Source organism: Osmerus eperlanus, chromosome 4 (genome assembly GCF_963692335.1).
Source record: "Osmerus eperlanus chromosome 4, fOsmEpe2.1, whole genome shotgun sequence".
Classification (NCBI taxonomy): Eukaryota; Metazoa; Chordata; class Actinopteri; order Osmeriformes; family Osmeridae; genus Osmerus; species Osmerus eperlanus.
This window is the reverse complement of record NC_085021.1, coordinates 12,865,950-12,888,411: the sequence shown is the minus strand read 5'-3', so window position 1 is coordinate 12,888,411 and position 22,462 is coordinate 12,865,950. Positions and strand designations below refer to the sequence as shown.

General features: G+C 42.8%; 1 protein-coding gene across 2 annotated transcripts in view; it reads right to left on the bottom strand.

Annotated features, from left to right (window-relative positions):
• The window catches only part of LOC134018878 (IQ motif and SEC7 domain-containing protein 1-like), a 77,577-nt gene extending 55,405 nt beyond the window's left edge, over positions 1–22,172 (bottom strand). The window contains exons 1-3 of one of the 2 annotated variants that reach the window (XM_062459195.1): positions 21,571–22,172; positions 10,308–10,337; positions 5,111–5,218 (exon numbers count right to left, since the gene is read on the bottom strand). In XM_062459195.1, the coding sequence (XP_062315179.1) occupies positions 5,111–5,218; positions 10,308–10,337; positions 21,571–21,827 (395 nt within the window). In that variant the 5' untranslated portion in view covers positions 21,828–22,172. The remainder of the gene's footprint in view (positions 1–5,110; positions 5,219–10,307; positions 10,338–21,570) is intronic. The other variant, XM_062459202.1, reaches the window with a different exon arrangement.
• Positions 22,173–22,462: the final 290 nt, after the last annotated feature.

Genomic DNA, 22,462 nt, shown 5'->3' with positions numbered 1-22,462 from the left:
TGTTTGTGGTGCTACCTCTGTCTGTTAGAGAGCCTGTAGGCTGACGGACACCCTCTGTAAAACAATTACACCAGACAGAGGGGAGCTTTGGGAAAATGGATGCTCCACATGTGCACACACACACACATACACAGACACACACACACAAACACACACACAGCTACTGATCACTACAATTTAGTTATGTGTCCTACTATTGCTCAGAGTGAGGATGGCAGGGAAACAGGTGGCAAGACGACTGACCACAGTAGGGGATGCGATTGTCAAGCCCAGCCTGTCCTGGTTTCCTGTGTCCAATTCAGACAGAGTGAAACCCACTCATGAGTCTCATTCATCACTGAGATAGCACTCTCTGATCCAGTCTCCCAGCTTCTCAGCATAGCATGGAGACTATAATTAAGTCCTACATAATGTGATGACGACACGGAAGCATGTAACATCAAAGAATACCCCGTTTTTCCCAGGGGTTCAAACACTTTATGGAAGTGGGTCTCTCTTTCACAGCCTATTAAATCATTGTTGTGTTGTGACTTTCCAGCTGGTGGAATCAGGTTTTACAATAGCAACAGTAGTAACTAAATAGGGCAATAAAAGAATTCCTACAACTGGCTGGTTTTATGTGATTGGTAGGCACTTTCATTACAGTGTACATGAAGAGCGATGGATGCACAGAGCAGCTTGTAAAGCTCAGACGGTTCACTGCTTGGTGCTAAGGTTGTTCACCACACACACACACCACACACACATGCCCAACAGAAGGTCTGAGGAATGGAATGTACAATAACACTATGTAACATTTTGGACAAACAGCATTTGTTCCATTCATATTCATGCACTACATATCCAGCGGTGCATATGGTACAAAATGATCACCCAATCTCACTCAGCATGGCTGCAGCTGAAGTGTGTTCCCAGCAGCCTCCACACCAGCCCTGACTGAATTCAACACCACCAATAAGCCCTTGGCTGCGGGCTAACAGCAGGGTGCATGTGAGTGGGGAGGAAGGCCATTGCAGTAATCAATAGGTTTGAGTAGCAGTGTTATTACGGCAGGGCCCAGAGATAACCACTGCCTCTGAAATAGCCGTTCACCGTAATGAAGATCATAAAGACTCTGAATTATTAATGCATGAAATGGAGCTACTGAATCAAATCCTGTTCTTGCTCTCAGATCTCACATAAGAACCTGGAACTCGTGAGAAACATGAGGGAGCAATGCCACAGGCATTACTGCCGCTCTGCTTCGTCAGGGGAACAGTACTGGTGGGATGTAAAAATCTTCAGAGGTTTACACCTATGAATGACCTTCGAGCCTCATCCCTCGCCCAAGTCGCATCACAATCACATATATGCAATGTTTATAGGAGAGAGAGAGAGAGAGAGAGAGAGAGAGAGAGAGAGAGAGAGAGAGAGAGAGAGAGAGAGAGAGAGAGAGAGAGAGAGAGAGAGAGAGAGAGAGAGAGAGAGAGAGAGAGAGAGAGAGAGGAGGGAGGGAGGGAGGGAGGGAGGGAGGGAGGGAGGGAGGGAGGGAGGGAGGGAGGGAGGGAGGGAGGGAGGAAGGAAGGAAGGAAGGAAGGAAGGAAGGAAGGAAGGAAAAAGATTAAGAGAGAGGGAGTAGAACAGTTTCGAGTTTGAGGAAAGAGACATTAATTTCACCTCTGGACAAAGCAGGCTGCCACTGGCAATATATTTCCAGCCTTTGGCAAGAGTAATCTATTTTATTTCCACTCAGTTTACAGTTTTAACATCCTTGTTTGTCCATTTGTTTAATAAGTAATCAATAAATTCAGTTGATGTCTCTTGAAATAAGATGATCTTTTTCAGATGACAGACATTTCAGGCAACACATTTCAACATGCACCAGTTGATTTCCAGGCTGTATGTAATTTAATTTCAAGTTTCCTTACAGCTGGATGCTTCTGCTGCTGTATATTCCGTTTGGTTCCTGCAAGCATATTGAGCAATTATCTTGTCTCTCCATAAGCTACGCTTCAGTGACACTGTTGGCCTACTTCTCAATAAAACTGTATACATTGAGCTCAACTTGCAGTCAAAAACACGCTTTTCCGAATGTCACAGACAAGTGTAGAGAGACTGTACTCACGAGTCAACAACTGAACACCAGACAGGGAGTAACATACACAAATACACATCGGAATCAGAGAAGCAGTCACTGCAGTCACTGCTTCTCTGTGGGGGGGGGGGGGCTTTGGTTGAGGTCTGGGAGTGTTACAGTTAGCAAGTCTGACCATTTATCACACTTTTCTCTCACTCTTTCAAGGAATGCAATCGGAGACTCAACAAGCCTCTGTTTTGGGAGTAAATCTAATTATAAATTAACACAGTCCACAATTAACCAGTTTGCAACAGAACTGGGACAAATCCGTTGTCTTCAATCTGAGTTAATAAAAATAAAAACTTTTACCATAGTAAAAGAAGCTGTGTAATGATGTTATAAAGACTATATATATATTCTGATGAGTACCACACTGAGGGGGATTACTGTAAATATAGCACAGTGAGCACGATTAATCACTGCAGAGATCAGTTCTACCTCAGAGGTTAATGAGTGTGGTTGTGCTGTCCCAGTTACACCAACAGGAGCAGAGTCAGCACCATCATCACAACCAGCAAGGCTACACGTAGCATAGCTTAGCTAACAGTCCCACAGGGCTCTCTATTAGTCACTACAGATACAAGCTGCCTTTTACAAGTTCATGGAATTAGACATATTGTTCTATCTGTACTTTATGTGGGCTACCACTTGTGTAGTGTGGTGTTGAAGTTATTCTGTCTAATGCTGCTACAGTATCATACAGTAGTTTGTGGCTGTATATTTGTTAGAGAAACAAATGGAGGATAAGAGGAAGGGCAGCAAGTGAGACAGATACAGTATGGAGAGGGAAGTTGCACTTTTTCTAGAATAACTTCCTGTTAGTATTGTTCCATTCAGTGTGATTGCCAGTCCTTTAATATTCCTCTGTTTCATTTTACAAGTAACATGAAAGAAACTCTTTATGTTGACATGGTCCTTTGTATAAACATATTCACCTACAGTACAAGAGGAACCTCAAGACCTAAAACCAAACATCCCTATTACTTCCAGAAGCCTATTCTAAATAATAGAACATTTCCACCCGTAACATTAAGTTTAACTGATTCTGTCACCACCAGCCATCAATGAAACAACAGAGAAACAAAGACAAGATTTTCACAGGAAAACTATTTATACTTGACAATCATAATTTCATATTTTCATCAAATGTTTTAATATTTGTTTGAAATCAACAAAACGATTCAGCATGCAGCAGGAGATGAAACAACAGCACACATTAAGATCCCCCTTTCTTCCCCCACCTTAGCACACACAGTCCAACAGGCATGAAGATAAATCACTGACTGCCAGACTTACAAGGCCTAGCGGGTCGTAGAAGAGAATTATTACTCAGGAAATAGAAGATGTTTCACATCCCTTTTGTGAAACTGTGTCAAGAATACATACTGTCAGAGCCATGGCTTCTGGAAATATGTTTGATTACCATCTGACCCAAAAGTGAATATAGTGATAATAACCATTCGTTATTTAAAGGGCATTTCTGGTAAGACCTAATGCTGTACTTTAACAAATCCTAGTATATTTCAGGTAAGAGCAAATACTGGCAATTAAAGCACAGGTATCATGAAACCTCATTGTTGGAATATCTCAAGAACTCTTGCTTATAGGTACTGTATTACAACATTTACATCCTAATAAAACATTTGGTTTAATAAGCAGTGAATTCCAATCAACTTCTAAAAACGTGCTAATTACTTGAAGTCTAAGATACATTGCAGAGTACAGTACTAAAACAAATAACTAAATTGGCCAATTACTCTTCAGATATTTGGGGGCATATTGCTCCTCGGTGTCGTCAGACAATTGTTAATGAGTGTCTCGTTATGCTAATGACGTAGTGAGATGATTGCGCACAAACAACAAGCCGTGTTGCTGAGACAAAATAGCAAAGACAAACAATCTCACTTCAATCAGTCATCACTGTGCTCTGAGTCACAACCCATTTAACCAGTTAGCTCCTCAATGGATTGACTAACCTCACTTCGTCAATACATGTTATACTCATCGTCACCCCTGCTTCTATGCAAGACTAAAGCAGACCATGGGCCCAACGACAGGGTCAACAGTGTAGCTTGCAGGACATTGATGGTCCAGGCCTCTGGTTACCACCAAAATAGATAGTAAACAATACAAAACAATTCCAAATGAATCCTGGTGTATTTTTGGACCGTGGATGAGAAGAGCAAGCAATTTGCTAAATTTGCAATTTGCTATTTAATGATGAAGCACAGTGCTATGAAAAGGCTTTGGAACCTTTTGAAGCCTCCAGTCTGTCCCACTGGTGTGTGCTCTGTGTGCTCTCATCTTGCCCATGTCTGCTCATTTGGAGAGAGCCTCTCAGTCTCCAGCCCAGCGCTGGCTGGTGGCTAAGTGCTAGTGAGAGGTATTATACAGCAGTATCATACATCATTAGAGAGACAAGCTAATGAGCTCAGTGCTTGCCGGGAATGTGTAGATTATCATGAGTCTGAGGCAAACAATGTCCCAGAGAAGAAAATGCAATGTCATTATCAAAGCAGAAGAACAGACAGATGTTGACTCAGGAGTCAGATGGCTGAGCAGTTAGGGAATCGGGCTATTGATCAGAAGGTTGCTGGTTCAATTCCCGGCCATGTCAAATGACGTTGTGTCCTTGGGAAGGCACTTGACCCTACTTGCCTCGGGGAATGTCCCTGCACTTAGTCGCTCTGGATAAGAACTTCTGCTAAAAGTGACTAAATGTAAATTACAAATAACTACTGTTAGGGAAATCCGTTTGTTTTGTTACAATATTTTTTTTTTTTAATATTTTTTTATATCGCCCAATATCGGAATATCTGATTTTTTAATCACCAAATATTTGTATCGGTATCGGCCTTAAAAATCCTTTATCGGTCGGGCTCTAATGGTGACATGTTGACATCAAAACAGAACATATTCGGCTGTCACAGTACCGTATTGGTCCTTTTATCCAAATCAAACAAGATACTCATAAAAAATAAGATGTTACTGTACCCAAAGGAGGCAGATTTCCACTTCCGACAAGGGAAGCCTCTCTGGCAGCCAGCAGACACCAGGGCCCCGCGGGGTTCTGTCACGTCCACAGGCAGAGAGGCATGTCTCCTGGAGGGGGGAGAGAACTGTCATCACCACCATGCTGGACAACATGGAGCCATCTTCCAGGACACTGACCAGGGAGGTCAGGGATAATGGGCGTTTGTGTCCATTAGAGATAATCCCAAGGTAACAAGAGCACCTTTGAGAGCTGGATAAATGGATTCGGCAAAAACTGTACCCTAAGAGTCTCAGCATTGTGTTTTCAAGACTCATGCCATTCACATTTAGTAATTCAATATAAACCTGCGTTCTTTGAAGATCTGACAAAGATGTGAGGATGCAGAAGAAAGCAAGAGAAAACACAATTTGGACAATTGACAAACCAAGGACTCCAATTGAGGAGATAAGAAAACCCTTTAGAAATCAGATGTCCTATTCTGTGTAGATAAATGTCAGAGCAATATGGCCAACAATGTGATGTTTCATACAATATAATACTGCAGATGTTCGCCATTTGTGACCCATAAGGGGCATGATAAAGAGCATCTTATTTTTATTATTCAGAACTATATTCTAACATTATTAAATCATTTATCCTTTGCTGCAGCATTAAGTAAATATAACAACAGTATTATGTACAGTATTAAGTACTTAGCACTTAATTCGTAATGAGTCATGAATCATTGAGGCGGCACAGACGGTAGTAGGTTCAAAGAAGCTATGCTGAGTATTTTCAAAGATGTGTCTATGAGATACAAGCTCATAGGGCAAGGGTCACGTCCACACATCCTGCGGAGGCTGTCTAGCAAGCTGACAGGAGCACTAAACAGAACCACTTTCAATGTGTCATGTTGTGAATACCGTTCATTTCTACAGAGAGCGCGGCAGTAGAAGATAAAAGAAAAAAGAAACCCAAAGACGGACTAAAGAGAGACGTGCGCATCCCAGCAGACAGAGACAGAAAGACAGAGCTCCTTTAACAGTAAGCAAGCAGTGCTGCTCACTTGTCTTTTTGAAGTTAGCGAGGTTTTCTTAGCCCTGCTTTTAGTGGCATGGATCAACTCTCTACTCTGCTGTCAGTCATGCTCCTCTAGAAGGGACCAACACACACAAGAAAGGGACATGGCAGAGTGTACAGCACCTGGTCTGCTGCTAGATGCAGTCACAAGACTGATCAGATCTACCACATCATGTATGTGTATGTGATTTGACAAATGGGGAATTTGGATTACCTTCCTAACCTTAAGTGACATCTGTATCTCATTACATTTAATAGTAAAGGAAGACACCAAAGGGTCTATCCTTATGATTGCATCTCCATTAAAATTCATGGCCCTTTGAAAGACTTGTTTGAAAAATATGGATACAGGGAATTAAAGTTGCCTTATATGCCATCACAATCAGTTTGCATCGCTTGAAAACACCTTCACTGAAAACTTCTGCTGCTCAGAGAATCGTTCTTCAATATTTAAATTCTGCTCACGACCCTCGACTAATATCAGTTGCTAATTGAATCACGACTGATGCCATTTGCTGCTGTTTCAGCACACTTAATTATTAATTTCACAAATTCTAATTAGCTTTTCTCTGTAGCTGGTTAAGTTGGGATCAGTGGACCATGACTGCTTTCCTTCTCATCCTCTTGAAGTGGCTCTGATTATACGTTGTGGACCAGAACATGCAGCAGATGGCTTCAAATCATGTCAACATATTTCAAAAACATTTACATATACAACAGGGTTTCCCTCAGCACTTTTCAGTTAAGGCGGCCGCCTAAGCAAAGCCTAAGCAACGCCTGCTTTTGTAAAAAAAGAAAACCACTCAATGACAAACAGCGTGCTCAGTGCCCTTCAGAATCAGAATCTTGCTATCAACATTGACCATGTCTCTCCATGGCAACGGGAAATGATGAGGCGGTGACAACAGACAGCCTTGCCAGTCCCGCTGGTAGGAGAGGAAGTGCTCAAAGGAGAAGGAGAAGGAGGAGGATGAAGAGGAGGCTTCAGATGGTGAGATGCGGTAGCCTCTCGTCCCCGGGGAGCAACATGAGCCCTGCTGGTCTGACAGCCAGTCACACTGCATGAAGGAGGAGAACACTAGCAGTCACAGGTCAAACGTTGTAGCAGAGGAAGGGCAGTGAAGTTCTGCCCCTCTCACAGTGATCACCTTGTTACAGGAATGTCCCGCCTCCAGATAAAACACTGCAGTGTCGCAGTTAAACAGTCATCATTATTCCACCCCTGTCTAATAGCTCACCTGATAAGATTACCAGAGTAGAGCCGAGGTCATTTGGAAACCCCATGCAGCTCTTCACCGCCATCTGAAGAGACCTAGCTTCTTTCATTGTACCTCCACCCTGCTACCATCATCATTGCGTCACAATATCTTCAATTGCATGAGATCCTCCCTAGACCCCAGGATGAATAGGCAGACAGTGAGCTCTTTGGCACCGTTGTTATGACCTCCACAGGGGAAGAGTTTGACCTCCACATCAGGAGCAGTGCCAGGGCTTTGTTCTATCTATCCTCATCACTGTAATAACAGCGGAGGTTTTATAATCCCTCCCCCTCTCTCTCCCTCTCTCCCTCTCTCCCTCTCTCCCTCTCTCCCTCTCTCCCTCTCTCCCTCTCTCCCTCTCTCCCTCTCTCTCTCTCTCTCTCTCTCTCTCTCTCTCTCTCTGTGTCTGTGTCTCTCGCTCTCTCGCTCTCTCGCTCTCTCGCTCTCTCGCTCTCTCGCTCTCTCGCTCTCCCCCACACCTCCCTGCTGAGGAGGACAGGGGGATGAACAGAACAGCAGCCCATCCTGCCTGCCTGGTCCTCTTCCAGCATGCTCACAGGACAATCCTCTCTCTCCCAGCACCATGTCAGAGGACACAGTGAGTATGCTGCAGTGGAGTCTCATGGACACAATACTGTATCGTGTATAATATATAAATATATAAAAAAAATATAGGTAATAGTGTGGGATGAATAGTCATACAGTACAATAAAATACAATAATACAGGTAACTGTCATTTCGAGAAAAAGCCTTCTTATAATAAAACCCAAATCGACTGAAATATACATATTATGTGTAATTACCATAGCTACAGAGGGGATAATAAGTCTTCTTTATTTCTCCTCCATCTCGGTGTGATGGAGTGAAAGTGTGAGTGCAGCGGTTTGCTAGCCTCATCTTTTGTTCTACACCAGGGCTGCTGAAAGACATGATGACAGCGCTACACAGAGTCAAGGACCCAGTGACCATCTTATCTTCAGCCATTCACATGAAGAACAGAACCAGAAAAGCAGGTCATTGAGGCTGTTGTGTTCTGTTTCTGTCTGAGTCTCAGTCTCATGCAGGTTTTAATATTGTCTGAATGAAGCCATCCATTCTGATTAGAGAGGAACGGGCCAATTAAACATAGCCATGTTGATATTCCTCTCTCATTAGCCAGCAAGTGTGTGTGTGTGTGTGTGGGTGTGTGTGTTTCCCCGTACAAGACAGCACTCCAGGGCTCGTTTCTACACTCTACAAATTCACAGCATCACCAAACCACAACAAAGCAATCCTCCGAGGCATCCGTTTATTTATGGCATCCTGTGCTAAGTTCAATGACAATTCAATTATGAATGGTACCGAGACCTTGCTAACCATGTAACACACATTTTTAACAGTCATGTTGTGTTTAGGTTATGGTTTGGCATTTTAACAGGGAGAGGGGGAAGTGTTATGACTATGAGTCTGGGGAGAGTCTCAGGAGAGTACTTGCGCTTGTATTGTTTTTTAACAGCTTACAGCTTTAGTACAATACTGAAATACTTTGAGTTTATAAAATATACCCCATGGCTGCTTGTCTGGGAAGGTTTATTATTGTTTTAATTGGAAATTGTATTGGTTGTGTCCATTTTAAGCAGGCTAGCTCCATACAGCACTACATATTAGGTTGTTGGATTATTTAATGTGCTTGTCCTGGGAATATTAGTTGTTTTATCTGCCCTGTGGGGAGGAGAGATGTGGTATTGGGTCCTATTTACAGTGATCGACAAAATCTTTGTGCAAAAGCATCATTAGCAAATAGGTCTCAGATTAAAAGAAGTGAATGTTTTAGAAATGTCTGTTCTTCACAGAGACATTGCTTTACTAATCAACTACCGTAGTCATTTTTTCCAGAGTACAAGCTGTTTTTCTGGTGTCCCAGAAACCAGTTGTCACCTTTGATTGGAAAAAGTGTTTGGTCTGCAGGAAGAAGAGAGTAGTGCAGTCTGAGTCTCAGCCAGAGAGCCTGGATCGTTAGCACATTGGCAAGGCTGGCGAGGATGCTGCCCAGTGGGTGAACACGGTGCTTCACACATACACACAACCAACATTAAATACACTGGCACGGACCAAGCCTGACATATACAGTAACTTCTAAACTCCCAGCCCTCGGTCACATGCCAAAATAGAACCATAGAGGCCCTAGGCAGGCAGAGAATAAACTCAGGAAGATTCCAAACAAACTGCATCAAAAACGCCGCGCGCACACACACACACACACACACAGAACATTCCCTCTAGTCTATTCATCATCATATTCCAGTCTAGACACAGTTTGAATCCCAAGACACCACAGACAGAGAAAGAGAGAATATTCACATATCTTTGATGACTAAAACTGTGTTCAACCACTGGAGACAAAGCCTTTCCTATTCTACATACCAGTCAAGTCACATAAATGATGTATATTTATTTCATCTTTAAATCACCACCCAGCTTCACTCTGTCAAGAGAGACATACCAATAAATCCACTGGCACAGAGCCCATATCATAAACAGTGCAACAGTGGCTAACCTTGGGTTGCACCCAACACACAAACTCATAATTTCTCCTGCTGCAATGGCTACAACAAGCGACAAAAGGTACCTCATAAGACGTACTGCAATCATCTTCAAACTGAGTGATCACTCGTCACTCGAATCACTTGGTACACATTTAAGTTTCTTGCTGTTTGTGAATTAACTCTAAAGAAAACAATGTGAGACAATCAAAATCAATTAAATGTAAAACCCTAGGAACAGGGATCAGACAGTCATACTGAAGTAAGCCATGTAAGTCTGAAGGAACCTAAGCTGATTACATTGAGGAAGTTAGGGGCAGTATGAGGAGGATCTTAACCAGAGAGGGGTACATACCTGACCGTTCTGGAACTTTCACATTCAGACCTGAAAATAGAAAGAGAAAACAGTTTGAGGGTTTTGGCACAATGCATAACAATAAACAGACCTAAGTCAAATGACATAACTAGACAAACATACCATTATTAAGGCCATTGTCATTTAAGTTAACTTAAAACTTATGGCTTTACTGCCTGGAAACGACATTGCTATTGTTTTAAAATGGCACAGTGACACAGTTGTGAAAAACAATGTCACAAATGAAGACACAAAACACATTATAGCCACATTCGGTTTCTGCTGAGAAAATGGGAGGAAAAACAAAGGCTTATTGCAAAAATATTTGTATTTTATTTTCATCAATTTGCAGATTTTGTTTTCCCCAAAAACTCATAAAGATAGATACATAACTCTGGATCGCCAGAGGCTCTGAAGGAAGGGAGCAGCACATTTCTGACATACTCAGAAGAACCCATGGCTCAATCACTTCAACCAGGCAGACTAAAAGACTGCAGCTTTATAATAACTGCATGTGTGAGGGAAAACTGGTACAAAGAGCCTATCCAACTGTTGAAGAGGTTGCTGGAAAGGCTGCTGTACATTTTGTCTGTGTCCTATCAGTACCCAGTGCTACACTCAAGATTCAAGAAATACTCAGCTTAATGGCACTCTGCATACCCAGACAAACTCTCTGAAATACTATTTCAGCAGGCTTTGCACATACTATCCTTTGGAACATAACACTCTAAGGCAATACATCTATGACCTAGATCTATGTCCTTGGAACACACATTCTTCACATGGAGAATGGGCTGTAGGTGAAGGTGAAACCTTCAGCTCCCTCCTACAATTAGTATTTCCTACAATGGCTGAAGTTAGCATGCAGCTGTGATAGTTTTTGTCGTTATGCAGGAAGATGCTTTCAGAGCAGTGGCTGAGCTGAGGAGATGGTGGTCATATGTAGTTGGAGACCTCCACTGTGTCCAGAGATTATTTTTCTCTCACCCGCTCGCCCACTTTCTCTCTCCCTCTCTCAACCCCATCATCTTATTTCTCACACAAGACAGTCCTGTTTCATCAGGTTCTTCTGTTTCTACAATGATTAGTTGAAGTGGAAAAAAGACAGAAGTGTATACTACTGTTCTTGAAATAAATGTTCAATTGATCTCATCCTCGTTAATTAAGTTATTTTAGTGTCAAACAAGAGATGGACTGTTGACATACTGTGCTGCTGTCACTCTGATTATCAGCTCGTGATTGGCCGATAGGTGATCCGTTTCTAATTAGAGTTGTTGTGAAGAAAACATTGCAATCCATCCCTTTCTCAATTGGGTTTCAAGTGCTTTTCGAATACAAGCTAAGTTCTACAAGCTGAGCAAACCCCAAATCCAGCTGGACAATATAATCATCCTGTGGTGTGGTGGTCTGATTCCACCACATCCACAGCACCAGGGAACAGAGGGTCAATATGAAGTGATGAGATCCATTGACACACATACCAGAGCCTCTGTTCAAAGCCAATTACTGAGCATATTGATTGCTGTACATACTAAGCCTTCATGGTATGATAGGCGAGCAGAAATCACTCAAAATCCATGATCTCCAATTATCTTGATGAATAAAAAATGGTGAGTTCGACCCCCCCCCCCCTCCGCTCCCCCCCCCCCCCCCCACGTCAAGACAGACCTAAGCAGCAGCTCTTTCTCCAGTTCTAACAGATTCCATCTGAAGTGGTCAGAACCCTGGACAGCTCCCTCTTACAATGACACACCATTTAAACATTCTGTATCCCCCTGGCAGGCTTCAAAAGAGACCTACACAATTACAAGGGTATTTATCAATGTCATCATTTATGAAGGAGGTATGGACACAGAGCTATACTATATTGTGGGCAACAACATATCTCTTTGCTGTCCAGAGGAATAATGTTATAATTTGTGACATTTCACTGGCTCTGTCTGTCTGTCTAGTAGAAGATGGCATCTCTTCAAGACAGTGCTGTTGACACCCCAGAAAATACATCATATTCAGGAAGGAACTACTTGACATTTACTGTGAACCATAAATCGGAATGAGTCTTGGATACAAATTTGAATACACAACTGTCCTTATACAAGAGCGTTTCAGTGCTCTCCTTTTGGCTGTTTATTATAATGCAAATGAGCTTCAGCAGCTTAGGCAGAGCCTTGTTTACGACACTGTGTGAACATGGGAACATTGTGTACAAAAAAGTCAGGATGAAGGGTGAAGGCACTGCCAACACATTTTAAACAACTTAGAATTTGCAGGTTAAACCACGTGCTGGACATGACTAAGTAACTGTTTTTTTTGTTTGTTGATAACACCTTTGGTTATCTTTGGTACATCTGTCAGGGGGAATGATGGATGGAATTAAGTCTAAAGTTGGGTTTCTAGGGCAGAAAGCGGTTAAGGAATCAGGCTAATAATCAGAAGGTTGCTGGTTCGATCCCCGGCTCTGCCAAATGACGTTGTGTCCTTGGGCAAGGCACTTCACCCTACTTGCCTCGGGGAAATGTCCCTGTACTTACTGTAAATCGCTCTGGATAAGAGCGTCTGCTAAATGACTAAATGTAAATGTAGAAAGCAGTCTTGAAGAACAGCTAAACCGCCAGAGATTATGTCGCTGTACACTGTCAAAAGTCTCCAGACTAAACTTGATTTAATCTCTTTTCTTCTGCATTGCCCCTCCTCAAGAGCTTCAAACTGGCATTGGGGTACCTCAAAAGTCCCTTTATGTATGAAATGCCAGCTCCCATTGGAGGTATCATTCTACAGGAAAACCTTACTGGGCTCACTGATTGTTGGCTCCCATAAATTCTCATGAAAGCCTGAATTTTCTGTGGTAGACGATTTCGATCCACCTGCTTTCAGGAACCGAATCTTAGTTTCTGTCATACTCTTGTTCTGTGTGTGTGTGTGTGTGTGTGTGTGTGTGTGTGTGTGTGTGTGTGTGTGTGTGTGTGTGTGTGTGGAGGGGGAGACATCCTCTCCCTCAGGATAGAAGTGTACAGTCTCTCTGAAGGGGGAGACAGGGTCAGGACAGAGGAAGGTTCAGTCACCAGCAGGAGGAGAGGTGCTGACTCAGATTTTATCAATCTCCCTTTCTGCATTAGTAAGCGCAACTTGACACAACTGCAGAAGTGCACAGAACCGCTCTTTTGATAATGGCTTCCGGATTTCATTAATTTTAGTTAGCACATTGTCTATGGATAATGCTGCGAGCCATTACACACAACACCTTATTCAACACCTACAAATTAATGTGATGTAAAAAAGAATGAGCAACTTAAAACGTTTTCATTTCTATTTATTCTGTTATCTTTCAGTGTATCTTTATTCTTCCTCCTTAAGCAGACACTTTATCCTTGGATAGATTCGGGGCTGACCTGTTCAGTAATTTAGTTCACATTATTTATTATTCTTCCTCAAAATATTTAGGTGGGTTAAACCTTGAAGGCCAAACATGCCTCTTAGTCCTAGCACTTCTCAAGATAAAGTCACTATAATTACCCCACCGCCATTATAAGTTGGGGAGAGCAGAGAGAAACTGAAATGATAAAGGAAGTTCACGCATGGCCATTTCCTTCTTTCCTTGGGTGTAAAAATCATGTGTAATTACCGCTTGGCAGAGGTGCATTATTAATGATTAGTTTTCCCTGTAAGAGGGCTATTTTGTGTATGTATGTATGTATGTATGTGTGTGTGTGTGTGTGTGTGTGTGTGTGTGTGTGTGTGTGTGTGTGTGTGTGGAGGCCAATGGCTCTGTACATGTGTCCACTGCACTGCTTGGCATTTTATATGAATTGAACCACTGACTCAAGTTTAGAACACCTAAAACATCCTTTTTGACTGAAATTTCCAACCTAGTCTCATTTCCAGCTTGTGTGTTTGAACAATAATAGTGACAGATACACAACAGGCTTTGGTAAACAAATGACACCTTGTGAGCTGAGAGTGTTACTCTGACAACACTAGGATATTTATAAAATTTTTAAAAGAACGAAGAAAAGCAATTTTCCAATTGTGCTTTAGTTCACAACAATGTCACTGAATGATCAATGTCTTGAGCTTGGTTCAGCAACAACAGCTCCCTCATACTGGGCTCCTGAAAACATAGTTAACTTCACAAAGTCCCCTGCACGTTCTCATGTCATTGCTAACATCTATTTCTCTGACAAGAAACACTTCAGCCAAGCAAGATTCAGCCAATCCACATCCCACGTTGATGGTATTCTCCTCTGGTTGTGTCTTTGTGTGTGCGTGCATGTGTGTGTGATTACATGTACGGTATGTGTGCGTGTGTATGTGTTTGTGTGTGTGTACCAGCTCCCTGAGCGCAACTCCCTTCCTCAATCCGCTGAGTAATGAAGCGCATTCATCATCGTAGGCAACAACACGCTGCACAGTTACAGTGTGTACTTAGCTTATTACTGAGATCTCAGTGATCTGATTAATCAACCACTAATTACAGATACGTGTCTGGTTAGGCGGAGGGAAGGAGAAAGAGTGATCCTCTGCTGTGTTCTGCTACTTATGGGAAAGTCTCATTATCCTTCTATGGAGAGCATCTATACCATGACCCCCTGGGCTAGTCCACCTCAGTAGCGAAGCAGTGGACTAGCCCAACTCCACACTCCACACACACGCACACACACACAGACATCCACACACATGCACTCAGATGCATGCACACACACACACACACACACACACGTACACAGGCGTGCAAAGAATGCAAAATGTATGAACCTGCCAACACATGCTCTCTTTGTCTTTCTGACACACACTGATGAGAATAGTGACCTTCTCAATCATCCACTCCCATTTCTCTCCAGCTACTCCCGCAATTATGGCACAGTGGTCAATAAGTTATTTAGGCAAGCACCTATCGACATGAAATGGAGTGGTGGAGCAAGCAAGCAAGCTTTAAGAGTTGGTACTGGACAGTGTGTCAGTCATCACTATGGTTGTCAGCCAAGGGACCGTGCATTTAATGACAAAGTGCTGGAAAATGCTTCATCACTCTGGCTCGGCTTCATCAAGCTCATGAATTCTGAGCGGAAGTCTGCTATTTCCTCTTTTCAATTTGATATTTTAACAAGCCATTGTGATTTTGAACCACAATTATTATTGCAGCATCTCTCCTGAGAGAGAGGTCTGTGTGGAGCACTTTCTTCCTCCACAGGACTCAACCTCCTGTCCTAACAAAGATGGATAAACACAAAGAAACCTTCTTTTCATTTTCATTTCAAACGCATTCCAGAATATATTGGTAGGATTTTTAACAGTCTTCAGACTCTCCATTAAAGGCCAAGGTAAAGCAGAGAATGCAGCCCCTGACAGAATGGAAATGCACTCTGGCTGTCCGTGATAGCAATTCACTCAACAGTGCTCGCAGACCACTGTGCATACTGATGGAAAAAGGCCACTCTAATGTAGCTAGATCCATTTCAGAAGACAGCATGCAGACATGTAAATCAATTGTCTAACAGGGAGAGCAAATCTTGTGAAATTGTCTTCGATGTGGTTCCGTCTTTAATCTTAAAAGCTTGAATTCTACTTTATATTTCAGAGATCTGAGATGTAATACTGGCCATGGAAAGGTCAGGAAAACCAGTTCCATTTCTCTGAAATGGTGAATAGCCGGTTCCTGATTCCTGTTCTGTGTTTACTGTAGTTGTGGACTTAGCTCTCACCACCACAGCCAAGACCAACAGACTGGTCTTTCTTACCCATGGCTATTCAGGACTGGCAGCAACAGTTCAAGCAGCCTGCCCCGCTCCCTCTACAAGAGGCAGGGACACAGTCACATCAGCAGGTTCAAGCAGCCTGCCCCGCTCCCTCTACAAGAGGCAGGGACACAGTCACATCAGCAGGTTCAAGAAGGGGCAGAGATTGGTTGGACTGACAGGAAATGAAAGGAAAAAACAATGAATAGTGAAATTCGGTTTCATTCTTTTGATATTGTTGAGAAAACGACTGATCTAACAAGAAAGTAATGAAATCATCTGGTGTAATGTTATGTTTTCATATCACTGTGACCTAGAGCCATAGCACGGTGATTACTGCTGTCAAAGTTGGTATATGAGTGCAAATAACTGAGCCGCAATAAGAGCGTGAGCAAATCCCATCTCTATTAGAGTTCAATTAAATTCTACATTATCAAATCCTCTATAATGAGAATCGAGCCCTTAAAATTAAAGGGTCTATCTGTCAGTCAATAGGCCTTTGCTGTGAGGAAGGCATGTGATCTTCATACAGAGCACAGGTGGAATACACAGGCACCAGAATTGTGCCTACAGTTGCAGACTAGTCTAAGATTACCATTTTAAGCACATTGTTCTTAAAAATGAGTCCACATTATAGTTCTTATCTATCCGTGTGGTAGGTCATTCAAAAATGGTGTTATCACGTCACTGGGAATGAACAACAGAACATTTTCCCCTTTACTGCTGGAAGTCAAATTAAACCCTGGCTCTGGAGCTGTGCCCCACAGCAGCAGGCCTGCCTGCCTGCCTGACCCTACCACCCTCCACCCAACCCTCCTCCACCCAGAGCCCCCCTTAGTATGGCCTTTACCAGCAACCCTATCAGATGGAGTTAAGAGGCCTCATTAAAGCATTCATTAGCCATTCTCAGGGGGATGCCGGCCACATCAAAAGGACACACACCAGCCTTAACTTTGTTTTAATAGGCTGATTGTCCGGGCCAGGGGTCAGCAGGGCGGGCGGCCCTCCAACAGCGCTCCAGCTATTCACTCTCAGAGGGGCGGGCCCACCTCTGTGTTTGTGAAACTGCACTTCATTAAAAGATGAAGGCTGGCCAGCTGCATTTGTGTGGGAGTCTCAAATTGTCTTCAGCCATTGCCAGAGATTTATAGGAGGGGCAGAATGCAAATCATCCCTGCATAGACATTAATCTAGAGGAGGGGATTTCATTAAGGTTTTTTTGCCAGAGAGAAGGAGCTTGTGGGCTCGTAAATTTGGCCTGGCACACTGATTGTTCAGCAGATCGCCGGGTGAATGAGTGTATCCCTGAGAACCACAGGAAACAGCTTTCTTCATCCTGCCATTATTTCCTGCTAAGAGGTCCCAAAACACACGCTAAAGCTGTTGGGATGAGTTTAGGTGAACTATTTAAGAACCTGCCAATCTCTGTATTGCAGGCTCTCTCCAGAGGGCTCAAGGACATTTTATAGTCTCTTAGGAAAAACATTTCAGCAAAATCAGTGTTATACGTTATATTTTCAATATTGTGTGTATAGGTGCTGTAAAGAGTCGTAACACTTTTGCTGCCAGTTGCAGCAAGTAATTGGTACAAAAGCGCATCTAAATCACCTTGTCGAAGACTAGAAGTGTTATTGTTTCAGTTGAAGACCTGGTAACCTTCGGAAGTGTTTCAGGGTCATTAAGCAGAGACGGGGCAATTTGTTGTCAAAGCATACTCTTTACAGCCATCGACATTTTGATGACCACATTAATGTAACACATTTGGAAAGGGCATGGTATCCATTCCAATTAAAAAAAACATGAAAATGGAGTACAGATACTTAGGAGCAACGAAGTTGGCTGCAACTCTAAATCGATCTTCATGGAGTATTTCTCATTTCTTACAACCTAGTGAATGTGGTAGAGAAACAGTGTTGTGGCACATCGCTGGCAGAACGCTACTTCCACATCAACTGGAGACCCAGGTTTCCCAGGCCGTCCATCAGCTCTGACTAATGTTCATATGAGCTCCGTTACAGCATCACTGGGTTGAGCTCAGGAGCAGGCTATGATTTGTCACACTGTCCATCAATATTTCATCAGGCAAGAATGCTTTTCATGTTTGTTTACTCGCTGGGCTCCGTGCTGAATTCAAAATGGCTGCCTGACAACCGCACCCCTGGGTCCACTTGATGTTGCCCCTCTGTGTGACATCAACAGAGCTTCACTCTGTGAGACACCAGACCGCAGCACTCACCAGTCTGAACATGGCCTACTCTCTACCAGCACCCAGGGTGACTGCCTAGTACACTCACTGTATATTATTATTCCAAGTGTCTTGTTGCAGTAGAGTGTTGTTCCACAGAGTTTTCTGTGGAAGTTAACTGATTTGTGTTTTGAGTTACATGTGTTCTCCTTCAGCATTGATGGTTTGAGAAGCTATCTTTGAAATGATCAGGTCAGCATCCCAATTATTGTTTACAGCATGTTGGCTATCCAGGCCAGGGACACAGCATGAATGCTAAACGGGACTTTGCAGATGCATCTGCAGAGATAAGAAATGAAAGCCCTTGCAAACACCATTCCTCCACAGGCCCCAGAGGACGTGTTCAGATCAGAGAGAAACCCCTCTGATTAAACCTCCACACTAGTGTTGCACACAAAACACAGTAAATACCACCCTTACAATTCACTCTTCTCAGTTATTGTTTTCTTGTTTGAAAGTAAATAGCCATAACCATAATCCACTGGAAATAACAATTTGTAACTTGTGTAATAATGGGTAAATGTTTGAGTCAGTGAAGTGTTTGACCTGGGAATTTGCTATGGCTGCATTACACTGTGTGCAGACAACGCCAAAGTCAATTTTTGTATCTGAATTCTGATTGTGCGATTGTAATTGAACATGTTTGGTTACCTGTCACTCAATGACATAGTGGCAACAAGACGGGAGATGATGCTGTGTCAGGCAGTCAAACATAAACCGTTTAGTCTTGAGCTCTCTATATGGAAACTGCATACTGTATGGGCAGCATGACTCCTTCACAGAGCTGACAAGACAGGCTGGTTAGGAGTCACTGTGAGGAGGAGCCACTCTCCTCATCTCCTTCGACTCTGTCTGGATGACCAACATGTTCTCTTATTCGTCTGTCTGCGTTTGTTTGTGAGTGTGTGTGTGCATACGCGTGTGTGTTCATTTATGCGTGAGAGCAGGAATTGTTATTTTACCAAGAACTGTATAGGCATTTATGAGATTTAACTGGCTTTTTGAAGCTGTTTCATCTCAATGCTCCAGTATCCAGAGTTCAGACCTAGGCAATTTAACCTACTCCTGACCCTACTCATATCCTGCTTAACTATGGAAGGAACACACAAACACACACTCTCATGCAGTCAGTCATGGGATAGGGTTCATAGACCCTGTTTAGGGCCACTAGCTACAGGAATGATTTCCAATACCTTTGTAAGGGCAGTACCTCAGAACCTGACAGACGATGCTGCCCTAGGGCTCACAATGCAGAATCCTCTGAGAAATCTGTTGACTTGGCCACACAACCATTACCAATTGTCTTTCTGATTCACTGTTCACTGGTCTGGGATTTTGAAAGGTGTGTAGACAAGTAAAGATAAGTGGCAGAGAAAAGAATGTCAGAGAAAATAGTAGGTTAGTCACACTTGATAAAACCCAAATGAGCTCCTGATTCAAAAAGTGGTCCACACACAGTAGATTTAGTAACCAGATTACTTTGACATACATTTTCAACTAAGCTTCCGGAGCAGTCTAAACTTGTACAAGGTACAGTTTAGTACACCACTGAAATCGCTCTTCTAAGGATCCAGCATTTTTAAACAGCCAACCACATTTAGATGGCATTTAGGCTTCTATAACCGTCCATAAAACCCACTTTACATTAATATCTGCTGTCACATTTCATCAGGATCAGCAGGGAAGTAGTCCAGCAGTCTCTCAGAACTAAATAGGAACTCCTACACTGTGACCATGAGGAGACAGATGAGAAGGGCAAATAGAGGGTGACTTTTCTAAGATATCATCATCATCATCATCATCATCATCATCATCATCATCATCATCATCATATCAGCTGGACTCTGGAGGTGAAATGTATTTTTAAAAGCATGCATGGCAGAGTCCTCTATTGTATCCATCAGCTAAGACATCATCTGTATGACTCATGCATAATGATTGGCTGCCACACGTCCCATGACTCTCTATGAGACTAAGGTCACCCGCGGTCACAAGATCCCGTAGACTGTCAAACGCTGAGCTAAGTGTCTGCAAACTAAGGCATTAGAGAGATAATACCTGCAGAGAGTGGACTTTAAACACAGCAGTAAACTAAGAAGGGTAATCCTGAAAGCCCTGCCACAGCTGATATATTGTACCTCTGTCCTGCCCTGCAATACCCTGTCCAGGGCTAGACAAGAGCAGCCATTCTAACATAAAAATGAAACATATGGAAGTAATTGCATAATTGATCTATACCAGCTATGCTCCTTTTCCAGAGCACAGACCACATTCCATAAATATCCTGGATTTATGTCCCTGCCCCGCACATGAAATCCACTTAAAAGACAAGCACGTTGAGGCTAAGCTAGCTCCAGTAAGACCTCTGCAGAAGGAGGTTACCAAACAAGGAGCAGCTGATTCCACAACATCAGCAGACCTGACAGGCAGTCTGATCCTTGATAAAACTGAAATGGTTACAAAGCAGAGTTCAGTTCATTGGACTTCTTCCAAGTGATTACATTTTAAAACAGAGTATATTAGGGCATATGGGAGAGAGGAGTAACACCATCCGTGTGTTTGGGAAACATTTGCAGCTATACATTAAACCTATCTTTGAATTTGATGGCTGCCAAGCTGATTCTTAATTTCAATTAGATGACATAACAGACTATTTACAGCCTTTACAGCCAAGACATGGATGGCAAATGAGTGATACTACTATAAAAAATAATGCATAGGTTTTATAGAACGTATGCATGCAGTATTTCCTACTGCCTTATTTATATTCCACTGTACACAACTGAGCCATACTGAGATTTGACCAGCGCAAGTCCTTGTGCTGCACAAGTGCTTGAGGATCTGTTTAAAGTCGTCTCAAAGGGTTTCCAAATACGGTCAGAAACGATCTGTCCTGCACAGATTCGGACAACTCTTGTGTGACCGTGCTGTGCGTAAAACTGACCATTCAATATGCCCAACAGCTCAGACCAGTATGAGGAAATAGTGAGGCCAAAGAGATAACACGTTTTTCTTGCGCAATCTCTCTTTGGTTGAATTGAGTATGTTAAAACATTGTCTAGTTATTTTAGCTGTGCACAGTGTCCGATGCCATAATTTGGACATAATTGGACGCTAACAATGGAATTACCAATGAGAATATTACCCCCTTCGACAGAAGTCTCATGAAGTCTCATTCAGAACGACGTACGAGTAAAGTAAACTGAGAAAGTACACAGTAGGCTACTAGTGTCGCTAGTGTCTGTCAACCTTCAACGACAGTGGAATGGGTGGAATAAATGCTTACTTTTCTTGGGTGATGTTTTCTTTTATAGCATCTAGTGTTACGTGGCTGTTGCTCTGCTGCAGCCTGCAAGTAGCTAAATGCCGCTGGTATTGCTCTTTCAGACAAGCGTTCTCCGTGCATAAGTCGGACACTTGCTGCTCCAGGTCCTCTATCCTGTTCTTCTGTCTCTCCAATAACTCCTGTTGGGTTTCGATGATTTTATTCAGCTCATTCAGATACTCCGAAGCCCTGGTTGGGTTCTCCGTCGGGCTTTCCATCTCGCTCCGACTGGTTTGCCCTTATTACAGTTTTCACGCAGTCGTTTTTCAAAACTTAAGCTATGGTTATGCGCAAATATTCCAAGCGTCGTGCCTTTTGCGCCTCGCCATTGCTATCATACAGCCTCCATTAAAGCTGGGAAGGGTTGAATGAGCTGGTGCGAATGTATCCAGTCAGTGGAGAGTGCGTCCGACAGGCACAGAATGAAAACTAAGCTTCCAATTCACACCACTTGCGGCACTTCGCATTGAACTCTATTCTTATTAATCCTTTTTTTCAACTTATTGTGGACAAAATTACGACTGTTTGGTGCGTCCTCTCTGTACCTCTAAGTTCTTCCTTGTGATGTTCTCTGTTCTCCCTTCGTCCACGTTGTACCCGTGACTTTTCGTAAACAGACGCTGTCAAGTAGGCGGGGTTTGAAGTTTTATGAATCTGCATGCTTTTAGATAGCTGCAGGGAGGAGATGGATGACAACTTTTTGCTATTGTATTCAAACATTTTCAGGATACTATCAGATAACAGTTGTCAAGACAACACTATCAATACATAGCTTACTTTCAACTGTGAATATAAGGAACTTAATATAATTTTGTTTTTACTCAATTCCTTTTTTAGACAACCACAGCATTTA